Source organism: Rhineura floridana, chromosome 12, assembly GCF_030035675.1.
Source record: "Rhineura floridana isolate rRhiFlo1 chromosome 12, rRhiFlo1.hap2, whole genome shotgun sequence".
NCBI lineage: Eukaryota > Metazoa > Chordata > Lepidosauria > Squamata > Rhineuridae > Rhineura > Rhineura floridana.
The window spans coordinates 3,695,945-3,715,515 of NC_084491.1; the positions used below are offsets into that span (position 1 = coordinate 3,695,945).

Here is a 19,571-nt window from a genome sequence, read left to right on the forward strand (position 1 = left end):
GGTGTACTAAAGAACGATAAGGAGATTGCAGAGAAGCTAAATGAATTCTTTGCATCTGTCTTCACAGTGGAAGATATAGGGCAGATCCCTGAACCTGAACTAACATTTGCAGGAAGGGATTCTGAGGAACTGAGACAAATAGTGGTAACGAGAGAGGAAGTTCTAAGCTTAATGGACAATATAAAAACTGACAAATCACCGGGCCCGGATGGCATGCACCCGAGAGTTCTCAAAGAACTCAAATGTGAAATTGCTGATCTGCTAACTAAAATATGTAACTTGTCCCTCAGGTCCTCCTCCATGCCTGAGGACTGGAAAGTGGCAAATGTAACGCCAATCTTCAAAAAGGGATCCAGAGGGGATCCCGGAAATTACAGGCTAGTTAGCTTAACTTCTGTCCCTGGAAAACTGGTAGAAAGTATTATTAAAGCTAGATTAACTAAGCACATAGAAGAACAAGCCTTGCTGAAGCAGAGCCAGCATGGCTTCTGCAAAGGAAAGTCCTGTCTCAGTAACCTATTAGAATTCTTTGAGAGTGTCAACAAGCATATAGATAGAGGTGATCCAGTGGACATAGTGTACTTAGACTTTCAAAAAGCGTTTGACAAGGTACCTCACCAAAGGCTTCTGAGGAAGCTTAGCAGTCATGGAATAAGAGGAGAGGTCCTCTTGTGGATAAGAAATTGGTTAAGAAGCAGAAAGCAGAGAGTAGGAATAAACGGACAGTTCTCCCAATGGAGGGCTGTAGAAAGTGGAGTCCCTCAAGGATCGGTATTGGGACCTGTACTTTTCAACTTGTTCATTAATGACCTAGAATTAGGACTGAGCAGTGAAGTGGCCAAGTTTGCTGATGACACTAAATTGTTCAGGGTTGTTAAAACAAAAAGGGATTGCGAAGAGCTCCAAAAAGACCTCTCCAAACTGAGTGAATGGGCAGAAAAATGGCAAATGCAATTCAATATAAACAAGTATAAAATTATGCATATTGGAGCAAAAAATCTGAATTTCACATATACGCTCATGGGGTCTGAACTGGCGGTGACCGACCAGGAGAGAGACCTCGGGGTTGTAGTGGACAGCATGATGAAAATGTCGACCCAGTGTGTGGCAGCTGTGAAAAAGGCAAATTCCATGCTAGGGATAATTAGGAAAGGTATTGAAAACAAAACAGTCGATATCATAATGCCGTTGTATAAATCTATGGTGCGGCCGCATTTGGAATACTGTGTACAGTTCTCGTCGCCTCATCTCAAAAAGGATATTATAGAGTTGGAAAAGGTTCAGAAGAGGGCAACCAGAATGATCAAGGGGATGGAGTGACTCCCTTACGAGGAAAGGTTGCAGCATTTGGGGCTTTTTAGTTTAGAGAAAAGGCGGGTCAGAGGAGACATGATAGAAGTGTATAAAATTATGCATGGCATTGAGAAAGTGGATAGAGAAAAGTTCTTCTCCCTCTCTCATAATACTAGAACTCGTGGACATTCAAAGAAGCTGAATGTTGGAAGATTCAGGACAGACAAAAGGAAGTACTTCTTTACTCAGCGCATAGTTAAACTATGGAATTTGCTCCCACAAGATGCAGTAATGGCCACCAGCTTGGACGGCTTTAAAAGAAGATTAGACAAATTCATGGAGGACAGGGCTATCAATGGCTACTAGCCATGATGGCTGTGCTCTGCCACCCTAGTCAGAGGCAGCATGCTTCTGAAAACCAGTTGCCGGAAGCCTCAGGAGGGGAGAGTGTTCTTGCACTCGGGTCCTGCTTGCGGGCTTCCCCCAGGCACCTGGTTGGCCACTGTGAGAACAGGATGCTGGACTAGATGGGCCACTGGCCTGATCCAGCAGGCTCTTCTTATGTTCTCAAATTCTTTTTCAGCATCCCTTTTTGTCTTCTTGCATTTATTTTGCCCAAATTTGGGTTCCTTTTTATTCTCCTCACTTGGACAAGACTTCCATTTTTTGAAGGAAGCCTTCCTGCCTCTAAAAGCTTCTTTGACTCTACTCGTGGCATCCTCTTGGCCCAGGTGGTACCTTTCCTGATCTGCGGTATACACTCCAGTTGAGCTTCTAACACACATTCATTTGAAGTGATGTGATCTGTACTTATGTATACCACTTAGATTTTTTTTTATTAAGCAGTTTATAAAATTTATTTTGTATAAATACATGAAATAAGTTCTGAATAGGAAAGGCTTAAGGGTCAGAAACAATAAACCAATTTAAAACTACAAACTGATTGGAAGCACAATCTAACAGCGCCGTCCATATGACGGGGAGCCGGCGGAAGCTCCCAGGCGTCGCTGGCCCGGTTGAGCGTCTGGTCCGGCGGGAGCGGCGCACAGGGGCTGCCAGGGAAGAGCCGGCTGCCAGAAACAGGCCTACTGGGGAGTAAGCGGTCCCACAGGCAGCGATGGGAATATTTCAGAGCCTGGAAAAGTTACTTTTTTTGAACTACAACTCCCATCAGCCCCAGCCAGCATGGCCACTGGATTGGGCTGATGGGAGTTGTAGTTCAAAAAAGTAACTTTTCCAAGCTCTGAATTATTTTCACTGCGCCAGCCCATTAGCCAGTGGAACTCTTGTGGGGATTGGGACCCGCGGGAGCGCTCCGAGGGGGGCTTGAAGGCCATGTCTCCCCACCACGCCACGTTTCGGGGCTATCGCCGGCTCTCCGTCCTCCGTCCAGCCGGGATGGGGTGCTTCTGCTGGCGGTGCCGGGAACCACAGCTCAGCCACCTCCACCTCCCCCACAGCCCGACGCAAATAGGACTTGGATTGCGCCCTAATCCAAGCGCCGATAAAAACAGACATTGCAGTGAATCTTCGGTTTCTTTCTCTGATGATTTTTGGGGCACCTGTCACTTTTTCACCAACGAGAACTCAGAAGTCGCCTATTCATCCAATGAGATCAGTATCTTAACTTTTTTATCTCTGTGGAAGGGAAAGAAGACAGACGCTCGGAAGTGACGCAGCGCGTGGTTCAGGAAGTGGGAGCGTCGGGAGCTGCCAGAGGATAGAAGATGTGAGTTTCACGGGCTGCTGCCGCCGCCGCCTCCCCTACTGTTTCGGCCTCGGCTTTTACCGCCCTCCGGTAACCCCGCCTTTGTCTCCCTTTCTCCGCTCGCAGGTCCAAGGTCACTTTCAAGGTCACGCTCACCTCGGACCCGCGGCTGCCGTACAAAGTGTGAGTCCCATTTCTGCGAGCGCCTGTCAGCCTTCCTGGTGCGCATGCGCGGTCTGTGCTTGGACACGTCTTTAGCGGGCGGAGGGGACGTCGTGGCACGTCGGCTGCAGCCCCGGCCGGGAACCGCCAGGGGGCGCGCCAGGGCTGCTCAGCTGGTGGAAGCGTTTATTACGGTGATTTTAAAAAGCCCAAAGTAAGGCGCTGGGGAGCGCGTGCTTGCCCCCTCCCATCAGCGAGGCTTCTTAGCACCCAGCTTTGGCTAGATCGGTTCACACTTTGACTTTGCTCTCTTTTTTCTCTCTATTCCTGTAAGATAAGCCCCCGAACTGTGGAACAGTCTCCCCGATGAGGTGCGCTTGGCGCCGACGTTACTATCTTTTCGGCGCCAAGTCAAAACCTTCCTCTTTTCTAAGGCATTTTAATCTAACTTAATCTAGTTTTAACATGTGCTGTAACTGTTTTTAGTTTTCTTACTCTCTTATATTTTTGTTGTATTTTATTATGGGATTTTATTGTATATATTTGTATTTCTTTGTTGTACACCGCCCAGAGAGCTATGCTAGTGGGGCGGTATAAAAATTTAACAAATAAATAAATAAAATAAATTATTGCTGTTCCATATTTTTGCTTTTCTTCTGACTTGTGTGTTCCAAGCAATTTGGGGAATTAGTTTTTGAGTGGAACTGGCTTGGACTGCCCTTTACCTTCAGTTATAGTAAAAGTAGTGGGATGTGCAAGCAGTAATGTAGTGGCAAATTCAGAAGTGCAGGGTCCCTTCATGTTAGTCACAAACATATTGCCTATCCCTGCCCCCGTCCCTTTGCTGCTGGGTTGAGAGTGACATCCTTGTTAATGCTTTATCCCACAACAGATGGCCCTAGGAGCAAATCAGCATGAAAGGAGAAAGTGTGAGCTATTGAGAAGTCTCTTCTCAGAGGCTGATTCACCTCCTTTCATTCTAATTGGCTCCAATCACCAGGCTAACACACTCCCCTTTCATTCTGATTGCCTCACAGGATGCTGGAGACATTGGGACTCTGTTCCTAAAAAAGTAATAGGTCTGAGACACACACACACACCCCAAGACTGCGGATGACTATGTCTGTGTACAAGTAGTGACTTTTTTGCACCATGTTTTTAGACCAAGGGCTGACTTTGGAAAGTTTATTGTGAAAATTGGCTTTTACCTAGAAATTCGTAGCATCTGGGCACCTGCAAATGTTGAGAAATTAACACAGACCTCTTATTTGTGGCTTTCTGTAGATTAAGTGTTCCTGAAAATACACCTTTCACTGCTGTCTTGAAGTTTGCTGCAGAAGAAGTGAGTTTCTGGTAACATCCAAATTATACCTGTTGTTGCATTTCTTTATACTTCTGGCTTTTTAAAAAAATGTATCATATTTCTGTTTCATCTAGTTCAAAGTCCCTGCAGCAACAAGTGCCATTATAACAAATGGTGAGTGTTTTTGTGCTTTAATTTGGCGAACTTTGAGGCAGGCTGAGTGCTACTGGTTCAAGTTTAGGTATCTGTTGAGCAGAACCCCTGACATTCCATAGGCCTCAACAGCAGCAGAAAAACAGCATGCCAGTTTGAAGGGAGCAGCCGGGAGAGGCTGGAAGGCCAAAGTGGGTGGCTGCTCATGGGATCTAAGGCAGGGGTGGGTAGAAGGTAGATCTCTGAGTGATTTACAATAGATTGGCAGGGATTTCTGACTTCCAATTCTTAAACTATGTCAAGAACAAAATGGCTCCCTCCTCCCTGCTAAATTACATGCCTGAAACAAAGAAATGGGTAGCTAGGAGTGGGTGTTTGTGTGGAAAGTTTGTGATTCGCTTCAGTTCTAGTACCCAAAGCAAGTTCCTGAACAGAACAATATTTAATTCTTAGCATATGTCTTTCTGTACCAGGCTCTTGGTGCATTTTGGACTTTTAGTAAAAAAAATAAAGTAGATCTTGCAAGCTGAAGTCTGTTCAGCCCTGATCTAAAGGGTCCAGAGTGAAGACCTCCTTCCAGCCTGGAGTGTTCTTTCTGCCAGAGCTCCAGCAGGGAAGAAAGGAAGGTGGTCTAGAGAGCAAACAGGATGAAAGGTGGCCTGCCAGCCCCTTGAGGTGTGATCCACTCATTGACGTGGCCTGATCAAAAGATTTCTGGAATCCAAAATGAATCCCAGTGCAGATCCCAACTATTTCATAGGTTAATGCAGGAGAAGTTGCAGTGCATTCTGCCTGGGAAGTTTATGCTTATCGATGTTTTATAGATTTCTGTAATGCAACGGCAGGCTTACTGTTTGTTTGTTATTGAGAGGAGGGGTTCGTTAATAAGTCTCTGTGTTAATGACTTCTTTTACTCCCTTCCCCACAGATGGAATAGGGATAAACCCTGCACAGACAGCTGGTAAGTAGTTATTTCAGGTTAGGTATTAAAAATCACAATTTTTTCTATGAATTTTTTTAATACAGTAAGGCCCCGCTTATATGGTGGGTTCCATTCCAGACCCCTGCCGTAAAGCGGAAATCGCCGTAAGGCGGAACCCCATTTACTTTAATGGGGCACGTTGCGCAAAAATGCCTCAAAAGCAGCAAAATAAACTTTTAAAGAGGGGAGGAAAGCCGCGGCATTAGCGGAACGCCGGGAAGCGGGGCCCTACTGTACTGTCAGTTTCTCAAAAGGATATACAGGCATACCCTGCTTAACGTCACGTCACTATAACGTACATGCTCCATATGCCACCACACCCCGCTTAACGTATGCATGCCTCACAATTACGGACACTTAATGGCATGACGCCGCTGCCATCAAGTGGCGTTTGCACAGATAATTGCTTCACTTTTAAGTACATTTTCACTTTACATACATGCTCCGGTCCCATTGCATATGTTAAAGCAGGGTATGCCTGTATGCGGTAGATCAGCTATGCCAATGACTTTTTTTTTTTAATAATTTTTATTCAAATTTTTCAAAAAAACAAACAAAACAAAGTCAAAAAAAACATACAACAACAAAAAATAAAAATAAAATAGTTGACTTCCGATTTGTCGCAGATCAGCTATAAGTATATAATATACATCAAACCTGTCCCTTAATGTATACATACAGAATCCCTTTTCTCCATAGGCTGTCTTAGTTAATCGTCAAATCCCAGTATCATCATTTTATTTTGTTCTTTCAACAAAAAGTCTAAGAGAGGCTTCCATTCCTTAAGAAATGTATCTGTCGATTTTTCTCTAAGTAGACATGTCAATTTATCCATTTCTACTAAGTCCATTAATTTCAATAGCCATTCTTCCATTGTTGGTGTTGATTCCATTTTCCACTTTTGTGCATATAATAATCTTGCTGCCGTAATCATATATAATATTATTCTTCCATATTTCTTTTCTATTTGTTTATCCATAAAACCCAATAAAAAAAATTCTGGTTTTGACTGAATATTTATCTTTAGAATTTTTTGCATCTTCCTACCTATCTGTGCCCAAAATGATTTTGCCTTTTTACACAGCCACCACATATGATAAAATGATCCTTCTTGTTGTTTACATTTCCAACAAACATTAGAAACATTACTATACATTTTTGACAACTTTTCTGGAGTCATGTACCAACGGTACATCATTTTATAAAAATTTTCTTTAAGATTATAGCATAATGTAAATTTCAAGCCTTTTTTCCACATATTTTCCCATTGATCCATTTGTATGTTATAACCAAAATTTTTTGCCCACTTTACCATACACTCTTTTACTTGTTCTTCCTCCATATCCATTTTCAGTAAGAGTTTATACATTTTCGCAATTATATTTTCATCATTTGTACACAATCCTATTTCAAAATCAGATTTACTTATTTCAAACCCATACATTTTCTTGTCCATTTTATATCTTTCTAACAATTGTAAATAGGCAAACCATTGAAAACTATGTCCTTCCTTTGTCAGTTGTTCTCTCTCTTTCATTATATATTCTCCATGTACATTTTCTAATAGTTCTTGATAAGTTAACCATTTCTCTTTTCCAGCCATTTCTCTTCTGTAAAACGCTTCTTGACTTGAGACACATAATGGTATTTTCGAATAAAGCCTTGGTTTATATCTATTCCATATTTTCAACAGAGGACGTCTTATAAAGTGATTGTTAAAGTCTACATTTACTTTTACTTTGTCATACCATAGATATCCATGCCATCCCCAGTTCAAATTATGGCCCTCCAAATCCAATAGTCTTTTATTCCTTAATAAGATCCATTCCTTTATCCAGACTAGACAGCAGGCAGCAAAATAAAGTCTCAGATTTGGTAATCCCAGTCCTCCTCTTTCTTTGGCATCTTGTAGTAGTTTAAATTTAACTCTTGGTTTTTTTCCTTGCCATACAAATTTAGAGATATCTTTTTGCCATTGTTTAAAAGGTAGATCAGAGGATATTACAGGTATTGTTTGAAACAAAAACATCATTCTCGGTAATACATTCATTTTTATCACAGATATTCTACCCATTAATGACAATTGTAGTTTATCCCATCTTAGCAAATCTTTCTTAATCTCTGTCCATAATTTTTCATAATTATTATGAAACAACTTTGAGTTTTTATTTGTCATAATGATACCTAAATATTTCAACTTTTTCTCTATTGTAAAATCTGTCTTGTCCATTAACTCTTTCTGATCCCTTAAAGTTAAATTTTTCACCAACATCTTTGTTTTTTGATTGTTGATCTTAAATCCTGCTAACGGTCCAAATTCTTTTAATTTGTCCATCAATACATTAATTCCTTCCAAAGGGTTTTCTAATACAACTATCAAATCATCAGCAAATGCTCTCAATTTATATTCTTCTTTTTTTATCTTTAATCCCGAAATTCTTTTATCTTGCCTTATATCTCTAAGCAGCACTTCTAAGACCAAAATAAATAAAAGGGGAGATAAAGGACATCCCTGTCTTGTACCCTTTTGTATTTCACATGAATCCGTTAAATCTCCGTTAACAATTATCTGAGCCTTCTGAGATGTATAAATCGATCTAATCCATTTTATAAAATTGTCTCCAAAATCCAAAATCTAGGCCAGACCTCTATTTAGCTTTAGTAACCAACCAACTCCCAAATAGCCCTGGGCAGAATCTCTCTGTCTTTTGCCCCAGCAAGAGATAAGAGGTCTTAGCACTTCATAACACCTGTATCTGAGCACGGTGGAGCCATTGTGACTTCCAGCATTGTTTTTCAGGCACTCTGTTTGCTTCCACAGAAAACTGATTAAGTTAAGCAACAGCCTGATCTATGCATGTTTTCTTGAAAATAAGTCCTAATGAGTTCACTGGAGATTACTTATAAGTGTGCATCTCATTGTGCCCTGAATCTTCCTATGTGCACACCTCCATTTCAGTAATGCGTAAACACTTTCAGCAGCATCCGTGCTTGTATTTCGTCCTGTTTCTAACTTACCTTTTTTAAGTAAAATCATTGAGAGAGTTGTAGCCGCGCAACTCCAGAGTTTTCTGGAGCTGACGGATTACTTTGACTCATCTCAATCTGGTTTTAGGCCAGGTCATGGAACTGAGACTGTATTGGTGGCCTTAGTAGACGATCTTTGGAGAGAGTTAGACAAGGGGAATGTGTCCTTACTAGTTCTCCTCGATCTTTCTGCAGCGTTCGACACAATCGACCATAAAATCCTCCTAGACCGCCTCTTCGAGATGGGCTTGCGAGGCACTGTTTTTCAGTGGCTCCGCTCGTTCTTGGAGGGCAGATCACAGAGAGTATTGCTTGGGAATTTTAGTTCTGATCCCTGGCCGTTATCATGTGGAGTTCCACAAGGCTTGGTGCTTTCACCGATGCTATTCAACATTTACATGAAAGCGCTAGGAGAGATCATCCGGAGGTTTGGAATTCGATTTCACCAATATGCTGATGATACCCAGCTTTATTTTTCCTTTCCTCCGGATACGAAAGATGCCATCCTCCCATTAAACAATTGTCTAACAGCAGTAAAGACCTGGATGACGCAGAATAAACTTAAACTAAACCCAGATAAAACAGAGGTGCTGGTGGTTGGACATCGAACTAAGTTGGAAACAGGGAATGTTCCGATATTAGACGGAGTTGTACTCTCTTTAAAGACTCAAGTCCGTAGTCTCGGTGTTCTCCTAGACTCGGCCTTGACTCTAGAGGCTCATGTTCTTGCAATCTCTAGAAGCGCTTTCGCCCGCCTGAAGCTAGTTCGCCAATTGCGTCCTTTTTTGGAGCTTTCTGACTTGACCATGGTTACCCATGCCTTGGTCACGTCTAAACTAGATTATTGTAACTCACTTTATTTAGGTCTTCCCCTTAGAATACTCCGCCAATTGAAATTGGTTCAGAGAGCAGCTGTTAGGATGCTAACTGGGGTGGACGTCCGAGCTCGCACTACTCCGCTTTTAAAACAACTACACTGGCTTCCAATCTCCTATCGAGTTCAGTTTAAAATCCTGGTTTTAACGTTTAAAGCTTTATCGGGCTCAGGTCCTAGTTATCTATCAAATCGTTTGTCATTTTATGAACCGGCACATCCTTTAAGATCTTCTTTAGACCCTGGTCTTAATATTCCCTCCTTTTCCCAAATTCACCGGACGGGCATTAGGAATAAACTGTTCTCAGTGGGGGCACCAACTCTTTGGAATGCTCTTCCCCAGGAAATCCGTTCTTCCCCTTCTCTGTTTAGTTTCTGTCGCCAAGTTAAGACCTTTTTATTTCGGTTAGCTTTTGAATTGTAATGTGTGATATACTGTATATTTCTTATAATGTTTTATAACTTGTTTGGTATGTTACACTGTACTATGTTGTTTTATTATGCTATTGTTTGCCGCTTAGAATTCCTTGGAACTGAAGCGGGATATAAACTTTTTAAATAAATAAATAAATAAAATATAATACCCTTCAGGAGTGTTTCCTAAAGAGGACATTTTGAGATTAAAGTCACCACTTGGCAGTGCATCTATAGCTCGCTGTAGGCTATGGACTATTTTAACTCATTGAATAAGCCTTTCGAGTGATGAGGCTCAGGCAGATTCTCCCATGGCCCTTGCAAGTCTGTTAATTAATTCATTTATTTTCAAAACATTAATATCCCGTTCTTCATCTGAAAAGGCCCCCAGAGCGATTTACATATCAATAAAAAGCCTAAGGCCCTGGCCTCTAAAAAAGACACAACAAAAATGGAAAAGGAAATCAAACAAGCTGGGGTACCAAAGTCTTGACTGTTACATAATATTCATCTAGGTGATGATGAAACTGAGGTTATCATACTTTGGACACATAATGGGAAGACCTGATTCACTAGAAAAGACAATAATGCTGGGAAAAACAGAAGGGAGTAGAAAAAGAGGAAGGCCAAACAAGAGATGGATGGATTCCATAAAGGAAGCCACAGACCTGAACTTACAAGATCTGAACAGGGTGGTTCACGACAGATGCTGTTGGAGGTTGCTGATTCATAGGATTGCCGCAAGTTGTAGTCGACTTGAAGGCACGTAACAACAACAAAATCATTTAGGATGGAAAAGGGCTGCTTGCAGTTTGTTCTTTAAACAGTCTTGATGAGCCCCTGAGAAGTTGCCTGGCAATCCAACCCAACCTTCTTGAAGTGGCTGTAACACAGCTAGAGGTTGTTGGCCTTACCCAGTGGGGCCTTGGCCTTCTGGGTCTGAGCCCACTTGTCACTCCTGTAGTAGGAGGTAGACTTGCTGATACCATCGCTCCAGAGCAGATGGTCATGCTACTTCTCCACACAGGGCAGTTTGTTCCAAAATCCACTGGAGGCGCACCCAGATGGTGAGAGCAGCAGTGAGCTATTTCCCACTGTTGGCTGCTGCTTCTCTTTGTCACAGGCGAGGTGGAAGGGATGACCTCTGTGAGAGGGGAAGGAGGACCATAATATCTGATAACTTACTCCCCTCCTACTTTTGTTGTAGCTGCCATCCTCTCTTTGTGGGTTGCATCTGTTAAGGGTGACCCTTCTGTGTTGCAGGACTTGCCTCACTTGGGAGTTTCTAAGTGAAGAACATGGTAGCAGGGAAGGTGCTGAGCACAGATGCAACATTAGAAAATGTCGGGGGTGGGTGGGTGGGTTTCTAATACTGCTGAGTTGGTTCTGCGAGTAGCACAGAAGGCTTGGCAGGCCCCATAACTTGCGTAAACTATTGAGTTCTTCTCTAGACATTTTTACTAAGGAGGAAACTACTCTTGCTGAACGTATTGAGAAAGGAACCTTTCCTCATTCTGCTTATAGTTTCGTCTCTGTTTCATCCTTTGTCTGCTTAGATTTGGTAAAAGAATGTGCAAAGCTGTGCCTAAGGTGCCTTTATTATATGTTGTATTTTTAATTATGTACGCCGCCTAGAGTGGCCGTTCATTCGGCCAGATAGGCGGCCTAAAAATAAAATTTTATTTATTATTATTATTATATTATTTTATTTTAATATATTGGAAAAGTATAGTCCATGTGCATCTTCTGCCCCTTAGACCGGAACAGGTTGGCTTCTGGCTTATTGCCAGTCACAGTAAGTCATTTACCCAAAGTCTTACCTTATGAAAGGTAAGCATAAATCACTGTATGTACATTTTCATGTAACCAGTTCCCTTTCCCCCCCCTCCATTAGGAAACATCTTCCTGAAGCATGGTTCAGAATTACGGCTTATTCCCAGAGATCGTGTTGGGAAATGTTGATACGTGCACTTACAACTGGATAAGATAAATAACAGACCAAAAGTTCAGGAAGCATCTTCACCTAGGAATTAACCCCCTTTACCATAATGCAAAATGTCTTGTATTCCCTGTGAAATCATTGTGTGCCAGCTGTTAACGTCTAAGAAAATGGTGGCTTCAGAGGTTGGATAGCAGGTCTAGTTCACTGAAAGACAGCTGTACGTACTGAATCATCTTAGGGGAGGCTGAATTTTCTTCTTAGAAAACTTCTAAATGGGAGTCCATTTCCAGTCTATGGATTTGTTTGCCTTGATCCCGTAGTTCCTCACACGTGTGGAGGGTGCAGCAGCAGACGCTGTCATGTGCAGTGCGGCTGTGCGCTGAGCTCCTCTGTTCATTGAAATGAGCGCTGGAAAGCCAACTTGTGATCTTCCTGTGTTCTCTCCAGGGACGTTGGAGCAAGGCAGCTGCCTTTCACAGCCATAGCAAATTGTTTTAGTCATCAAAGGAGTTAGATATGCTGATTTGATCATGTGTGTAACATTGTTTCATTAAATATCTGGTCATAAGGAACACAATTGTGTAATAATATTAATCAAACAACAAAATAGCAGATATCCCCAGTGTTTGATGTTTCAGTAAATGAAACTCTCTTTGACTTGTAGCTTTTATCACAAATTCAAGTTCATACTTTTCATTCCAGAATTCTTTTTTGAAGGCTTAGGTTGCTGGTTTTGGGGAGAAATATTGGTAATATCTGTGTGTTTTATTTATGCCAACCATTGTCCACAGAAATCACTGGTTTGTTTTTGTTCAGAATGATGTTGTCTAGTTTCAAGATGGCGTATGTTACTGCATTTTACCCTGGATGGGTAATAAATTAAACTTTGTATGGTTTAACTTGCCAGGCCTGTTGATAGAAAACTTAGTGTCTGTTTTATTTATTTATTGAATTTGTATCCCTCCCTTCCTCCCAGGAGGAGCCCAGGGCGGCAAACAAAGAGCTAAAAACACTTTAAAACATCATTAAAAACAGAGCTTAAAATACATTAAAACAAAACTGCGTTAAAAACATTTTTTTTAAAAAAAAAAACTTTAAAAAAGGGTTAAATATTATGTAAAAAGATATTAAGCAATTCTAACACAGATGCAGACTGGAATAGGTCTCAACCTAAAAGTCTTGTTGAAAGAGGAAAGTCTTCAAAAGGCACCGAAAAGATAGCAGAGATGGCGCCTGCCTAATATTCAAAGGGAGGGAATTTGACTTACTCCCTTGTGAAGGTGGAGTCAGAAGGACAGGATACCTCTACGGATGGTTTCAGAAGTGGGAGTGGGGGTTGGAAAACCCTGAGCTGCTGTGTGCCAAGTGATTGACAGACCCCAACCCTCTCCTCTACCAGTTTCCTCCTTCTTCAGACCTATCAAGGTGTGAGTGAAACCAGCAGCAGAAACTATTAGTGTCATCGGTGCCACAACAGGAGTTCCCATTAGTGAAACACTGTTACTTCCCTTTGTACTGGGAGCAGAACACTTTGGCTTTCTATAAAATGTTTTGGACAACAACGCTATAAGAAACCGACAAGGAGCACCTAGCACACTACATCAAATGCCTCCCTTAGAGAGGCAATAATGAAAAGAAATGTTATGTACACAAAAAAAGTAAGTTTATTAAAAGTGACAAAGGAACAAAACACGAAATGTCCTAGTATCTTGGAGGACAGGAATGAGAGAATGGTACTTCTGCTTTTCTAGCAAAGGCCAAAAGAGTTAAATGTAAGCCCTGCCTGCTAAACTTGCTTCCTATGGCTTCTGGTTGAGAGCCGGCCCGGCTGTGGCTATGATGGAGGAGCTGGCTAAGTTATTGCCCAGTGTGATAAGGGCGGTGCCTGCTGCAGCGGGTAACATGCCTTGTGGAAGCAGGTGTCTATTTGCCAGACTCTCCCTGGTGTGGATGATGGTACTGCTGTCATCCATGACAGAAGGCACCCTGCCCAGGGTTTCCACGGGCCCAAGCGCATGGCTTTTGGTCAGATTAACTTTCTCTATCCTCTGTCCCAGGGCTCGGTCAGCCTTCATGGCCGTTAGCGTGGACGTCAGTATTACCGTCTTGGATGCTGACTGCAAAACAGGTCCCACTTTGGAATGCACCAGGCTGCAGGCTGTGCTCACCGGGGTAGAGGTGGCAAAGGTCACAGCTCCCACAGGGGATGAGGTGGAGCTGGAGGAAGCTGTGGCAGCAGTTTGGACAGCTGTGGGCTTCAGGGGGACAGAAGCTGCCTCGGCCATGACAGATTTTGTCAGTGCAGACAGTTTGGCATCAGACATCACGTACAGCGTCTTCATGGGGCTTGTACTGGGCACTACGGCAGAAGACAGACAAGAGAGACGCCTCAGTTGGTGCTCAGGTAATTCAACAACTTTGCAATCAAGCGCCAGGGCTTCACTTACCAAGCATCATATGCACAGACAGACTGTTAGGGGAAATCCACTCCCTCCCCCTCCTGTTTCACCCTGAAAGATGGCACTAAATACTTCATTTCAGAACTGATCACCAACAGCGATGTTTAGATCAGCTCAGCAGCCAAGGCCATCCGTGGGGAACACACATTTGCCTAAAATGATTGTCAGGAGAGAGTCTTTATTCTTAGTAACATTCAGGTGAGCCCCCAAGCGCTGTAATAGGTCAGGTAAGCGTGAAAGAGGCAACCTACTTTTCCAGATATTTTGCCACCGTTCTAGTATTTTGCCTTTGACAAAGAGCAGAAAGTAAATGCTTCCTAGGGATTCACATAAAAATATAATTTGCTTCTGCCTCTAGAAGGCTACTGGGCGGGTACACAGAGATGCAGATGGAAGGAAGAAAATGCCAGAAAGCTTTGGGTGTTTCACCAAACACCGGCAATATAAACTTTAGAACAGCTTTAAAACAATAAAAAAAAGCCTGGCTCCTAGGCAGCCCAAGGTGTGTTTATCTGCATTACATACTACACAGATGCCTGGTCTATGCAATATTCAGACCCTTCTGCCTAGCCTAATGACATTTTTATGAAAATGAGTTATTAACTAGAGCTGAACACATGTCCAATGTAACTATTCAGACTCATGAACCAAAGATCCACATTCAGTAAACATGAATACCAGTGACTATCAGTCTACCTAAAAAAGGCAAGCACATTCGTTCAAGGACAGCGGTTCATCTAAAAGCAGTGACCTGCCACATGCTGTAGCTGCACCCCTTCCTCCTAGTTGGATTTCTAGGCCTTGCTGAACTGCCACTATTTCTCACCTACGGATAGTGCTGGTGGTGCTGCTGCTGAGGTTGGTTGAGATGCTGGGTCAGGAGACATCTCCATGCCAGCCTTAGCTTTGCCAAGTTCCACCTGAGGCAAGAGCTTGCTGGAAGGAGTGGAGCTGGAAGCTGTGCTGGTCAAGTTCCCAACTGCACTGTCTGGAACCTGAAAAATGTAAACAGAAAAGGAAGAGAACTTGAGGGCAGCAAAATGACACTTCTGGCTACAAGCAACTCAAGAAGTGTCGTTCAGAAGAAGGAAAGGGCCACATACAAAGTTCATACAGAAAAGACCACCTAGAATGCTGTAAAAATGTTGTGCGACAAAAATATTGTGCAACATTGTGTACATAATTCTACGTTTTCATTATGAGAAAAAACCCTCAGCTTGAATGTCTTAGAAGTAACTGTCACCATATGCCAGGACACAAACGCCCGTCAAACTCTCTGGTTTTGAACCTGACCAGCACTACTTTGGGTGTGGGGATACCCTTTTGACATTATGTTACAGCTCCAACCTGTGTATGCCCAAAGACAGAGGCCCGGGATGCATTGAGCGTTCCACTGGGGTGCTGCATGCAGCAGACCTGGTGACCAAGCTGGCTCAACAGGCTTCTTCTACATAAGCTCCTGAAGATCCCCAGACACAATGTTCTTCAGTGTTCAAGCAAAAGCAGGCTTTAGAATCGCACCAAGCACAAAAGTCTCTCCCAAATTATTAATACCTTGCACAAGCTCAGAATCAGGTATTCCCTTTAAGGGGTTGGGAGTTGAGAGATCACAGTTGAAGATGCATGGAGAGTGTTACATTGAGGACTACATACAGGCATACTATGCTCTTTATTTAACGCATTTCTGTGTTGCTTATCTTCTGGTTAAGCCAGCCTTCGCCAACCTGGTATCTTCCAGATGTTTCTGACTACAGCTGTCATCAGCCCCAGCCAGCCAGGAACTCCAGGGAGGATAAGGCTATCTATGGCTACTTGTCATGATGGCTGTGTTAGCTCCAGTATTGGAGGTGGCGTGCCTCTCAATACCAATCCCTGGGGGAAAGGGGTGGGGAGAAGGCTGTTGTGCTCATGGTCCTGCTCTTGAGCTTCCAAGTGGTACCTCTTGACCACTTTGAGAACAAGATACTGGACCAGATTAACAATGGCAAAACATTAAAAAACCTGAGCAGGTAATTCAAGCCAGCTTACACGACGTGCCGGGAAGCCTGCGTGAATAAAAAAGTCTGCCTGACGCTAGAATCTGACATAAGGCAAGCCTCCCCTGTGGAAAGCATTGCCCAGGTCAGGCATCACAGTGGAAAAGGCCCTCTCTCAGGTTGTCACCCACTTCCCATCAGAGCGAGCTGCTTGCGGGAACATAGCAGAGCAGGAAACGGCACATCAGTCCAGCAGGGGTTGAAACCCTGGACAGCCGCTGCCAGCCTCCATACACGCTACTGAGCTAGGCGGACCAACGGTCCGACTCTGTATAAGGCCAGCTTCTTGGGTTCCCATGTTTCCCTGCTATGAGGGGCTGCGGAGTGTCGCTCCAAGAGTCAAAGCTGTCCAGGTTATTCTGTGGCACACAAAAGGCAACAAAGCCTACCCTGGAGGAGGTAGCTGTGGATCCCCTGGAGCAAGAAAGGAGCAAGCAGAGGACCCCTCCAAGCCTTGAAGGCGATTCTGTGACTGCTTCTAATGCACCTCACCTCAAAGCGATAGCTTCGGCGGGCAGAATTACCTGGGGTGGCTGCGGTGGGGATAACAGCAGCTGCTGCTGCTCTTCCAGATGGGGCTGGACAGCTCCCATGGCTGCCTGGCTGAGCGTCGTGACTCGGCTGGCCTGTCCCCGCAGGGTCACCGTGATGGTGGTTGGCGCCTTTAAGCCTGGCAGAGAGGAGGGAAAAGTCACTGGCACATGGTGCTCTTGGAACACACATTTTGCCACAGAATTGTCAGCCACAACAGCTGACGTTACAAGTCACGTTTGCGAGTGCTCTTCTACAGGCATAGACCGACATCAAACTGAGGCTATTGAACCCAGATGCACTAGTGAAGGGCATGGCCTTAGAAGGCTTTTTTGTTTGTTTCAGTACACTCGGTGCTGGGAAAATCATATTTGCATCTTGCCCTGCCTTTAAGAGGTCAGGGCAGTACAAATAGGGTTAGGCCACTTAATTCTACCAATCCTGTGAGTGACGCCAACTTTGGAATGGCTTTCAAGCTGAGTGGAGGTTTCAACTTGCGTCTCTCCAGCCCAAGTCTAACACTCTAGCCACTACACCACAGCAAGGTTTATGCTCATGTGCAGCTAGACACATTTTATGCAGAGTCAAAAAACATTGTGCAGTGTGAAGTACGTTTTTGTGTAGTTGAGCAGATGGGATTTAATAAGGAGCCAGGTAATTTCTAAAGAAGAAATAGAAAATGAAGATAAATACTGGTTTCTTTCAAAACTTCATAACCTTATACTACTAGTCATTGCCTTTTCGGTAAAAAAGAGGTGTCAGTATTCATATATTGATAAAGTACTGTGGGTGCCAGCACAAAATGGCTGGCATGGGCAGCAAAAAAAGAGAGGTGCAGGTACCCTGTACAGGGGAGCACTGTCACAAAAAAGACCTGCTAATAGTATATTATGGGACAAATTCTATGACTAGTTTAGGGGTGGGCAGCGTGCTGGCTGCTTGTGCATAGGAAAAAAGCTTAGAATAAATCTTGTACCAAAGTGGCTTTTTTTGTCAGGGTGTGCATGCCAGAGAGCATGAAAGCATCCACCAGCCTCAACAGCTAACAGCTGTAACATTTGCTCCACCCAGGAATGTTGCTATGTATTTACACATCTGTTGCTTTCACTGTTGGATTCTGGTTCATACCAGTTCAAGTTTCTGAATGGGGGAATACTTTGCAACCCACGCTCTGTGCAGGTTGTTGTTTTGACCCCAATCAACTCATTAATCCCTGTTATCTTTTCAGCACCAGGTCAAGATTTTCCTTTTCTCCCAGGCATTTTAGGATGTGTTTTTAAATTGTTTTTTTTTAAGTGTTTTTAATTGTTGTAAACCGCCCAGAGAGCTTCGGCTATGGGGCGATATACAAATGTAAATAATAATGATAATGATAATGACACAATAACCTCAGCTTACTTTTACTCACCAGTAAAAGCTGCCATATAGTGTAAGGAAGAGCTATACTAGTTAGCATAGATCATCACTGTTCCCTGTGCAGCCATTGCAGTAGCCTCTTACCTGCCCCCTGACCAGAGATATGGGCCAAGCCAGGAAGGCTGCTTGCAAGCTTTGCCAGCCCCCCATTTGTGAGCAGCTGGTGAATTGTGGTGGGCTTCCCACTCGCCGAGGCTCCGAGAGATGATAAGGTCGTGGCAACTGGGATGGTACGAACAAGGGTGCCTGTACTAGTGGTGATGGTGCTCAGGTTCTGGAGTGGTGCTGAGGTCTTCAGGGCAGAGGTCTGCAAAGCAGAAAAGAAGAACAGATTGAAAAGGTAAGAGAGGGGTACCTACCCTGTGGCAGAAGGCCAGTAAAGGTACCACCAGGGCCAAGAGGATGCCAGCATGGTTAACAAGCAGAGTCAAAGAAGCTATTAGAGGCAAGAAGGCTTCCTTCAAAAAATGGAAGTCTTTATTCTTTCCATTCAGACGAAAGGAACGCAAACGCGGGCAAAGAAATGCGAGACAGTAAGGGATGCTAAAAAAGAATTTGAGGAACACATTGCTTAAAAACATAAAGACCAGCAACAGAAGATTCTTTAAATACATTCAAAGCATGGAGACAGTCTAGAGAGGCGGTTGGACCCTTGGTTGACAAGAGAGTCAAAGGTGTGCTACAGCAGAAAAGGAGATTGCAGAGAAGCTAAATGAATTCTTTGCATTCGTCTTCATAGTGGAAGATATAGGGCAGATCCTTGTGCCTGAACTAACTTTTGCAGGAAGGAATCTGAGGAACTGAGGCAAACACTGGTGACGAGAGATGAAAGTTCTAGGTGTAACAGACAAAATAAAAACTGGCAGATTGCTTGGTCCGGATGGCATCCACCTGAGAGTTCTCCAAGAACTGAAATGTTAAATTGCTGACCTAACAAAAATATGAGCCTCAGATCCACCTCCATACTTGAGGACTGGAAAGTGGCCAATGTAACACCAATCTTTAAAAAGGGATCTGGTAGGATTCCAGAAATTACAGGCAGATTAGCTTAATGTCTGTTAAAATAACCAAGCTCATGGGCAGAATATCACCAACATGTTACCCTGCTGCTGAAAGAATTGCCCTGGCTGCCCATTAGCTCCTGGGCGAAGTTCAAGGTGTTGGTTTTGGTGTACAAAAGCCCTATACAGCTTGGGACCAGGATACCTGAAATATTATCTTATCCCTTATATACCCAGTCGATCATTGTGCCCTGCAGGTGAGGGTCTCCT

The 19,571-nt window shown here is 43.5% G+C and overlaps 2 protein-coding genes across 9 annotated transcripts in view; one reads left to right on the top strand and one right to left on the bottom strand.

Annotated features, from left to right (window-relative positions):
* The first annotated feature begins 2,921 nt into the window (after positions 1–2,921).
* On the top strand, positions 2,922–12,781 carry UFM1 (ubiquitin fold modifier 1). The gene is made up of 6 exons (XM_061593129.1): positions 2,922–3,022; positions 3,128–3,184; positions 4,448–4,505; positions 4,601–4,640; positions 5,548–5,580; positions 11,811–12,781. Coding segments are annotated over exons 1-6 (258 nt in total). The 5' UTR covers positions 2,922–3,020; the 3' UTR covers positions 11,879–12,781.
* A 718-nt stretch (positions 12,782–13,499) lies between these two features.
* The window catches only part of KANSL3 (KAT8 regulatory NSL complex subunit 3), a 34,242-nt gene continuing 28,170 nt past the window's right edge, over positions 13,500–19,571 (bottom strand). For all 8 annotated transcript variants that reach the window (XM_061593547.1, XM_061593542.1, XM_061593541.1 and 5 more), the window contains 4 exons: positions 18,385–18,607; positions 16,878–17,023; positions 15,144–15,312; positions 13,500–14,217 (listed from right to left, as the gene is read on the bottom strand). In XM_061593547.1, coding sequence (XP_061449531.1) covers positions 13,658–14,217; positions 15,144–15,312; positions 16,878–17,023; positions 18,385–18,607 — 1,098 coding nt within the window. In that variant the 3' untranslated portion in view covers positions 13,500–13,657. The remainder of the gene's footprint in view (positions 14,218–15,143; positions 15,313–16,877; positions 17,024–18,384; positions 18,608–19,571) is intronic.

What these genes read in the sequence shown, in the direction of transcription:
- UFM1 (XM_061593129.1), top strand. An exon ending in AAGTGCCATTATAACAAATG is followed by an intron (nt 4,641 to 5,547) that starts GTGAGTGTTTTT and finishes CCTTCCCCACAG; the next exon opens with ATGGAATAGGGATAAACCCT. An exon ending in AAACCCTGCACAGACAGCTG is followed by an intron (nt 5,581 to 11,810) that starts GTAAGTAGTTAT and finishes CCCCTCCATTAG; the next exon opens with GAAACATCTTCCTGAAGCAT.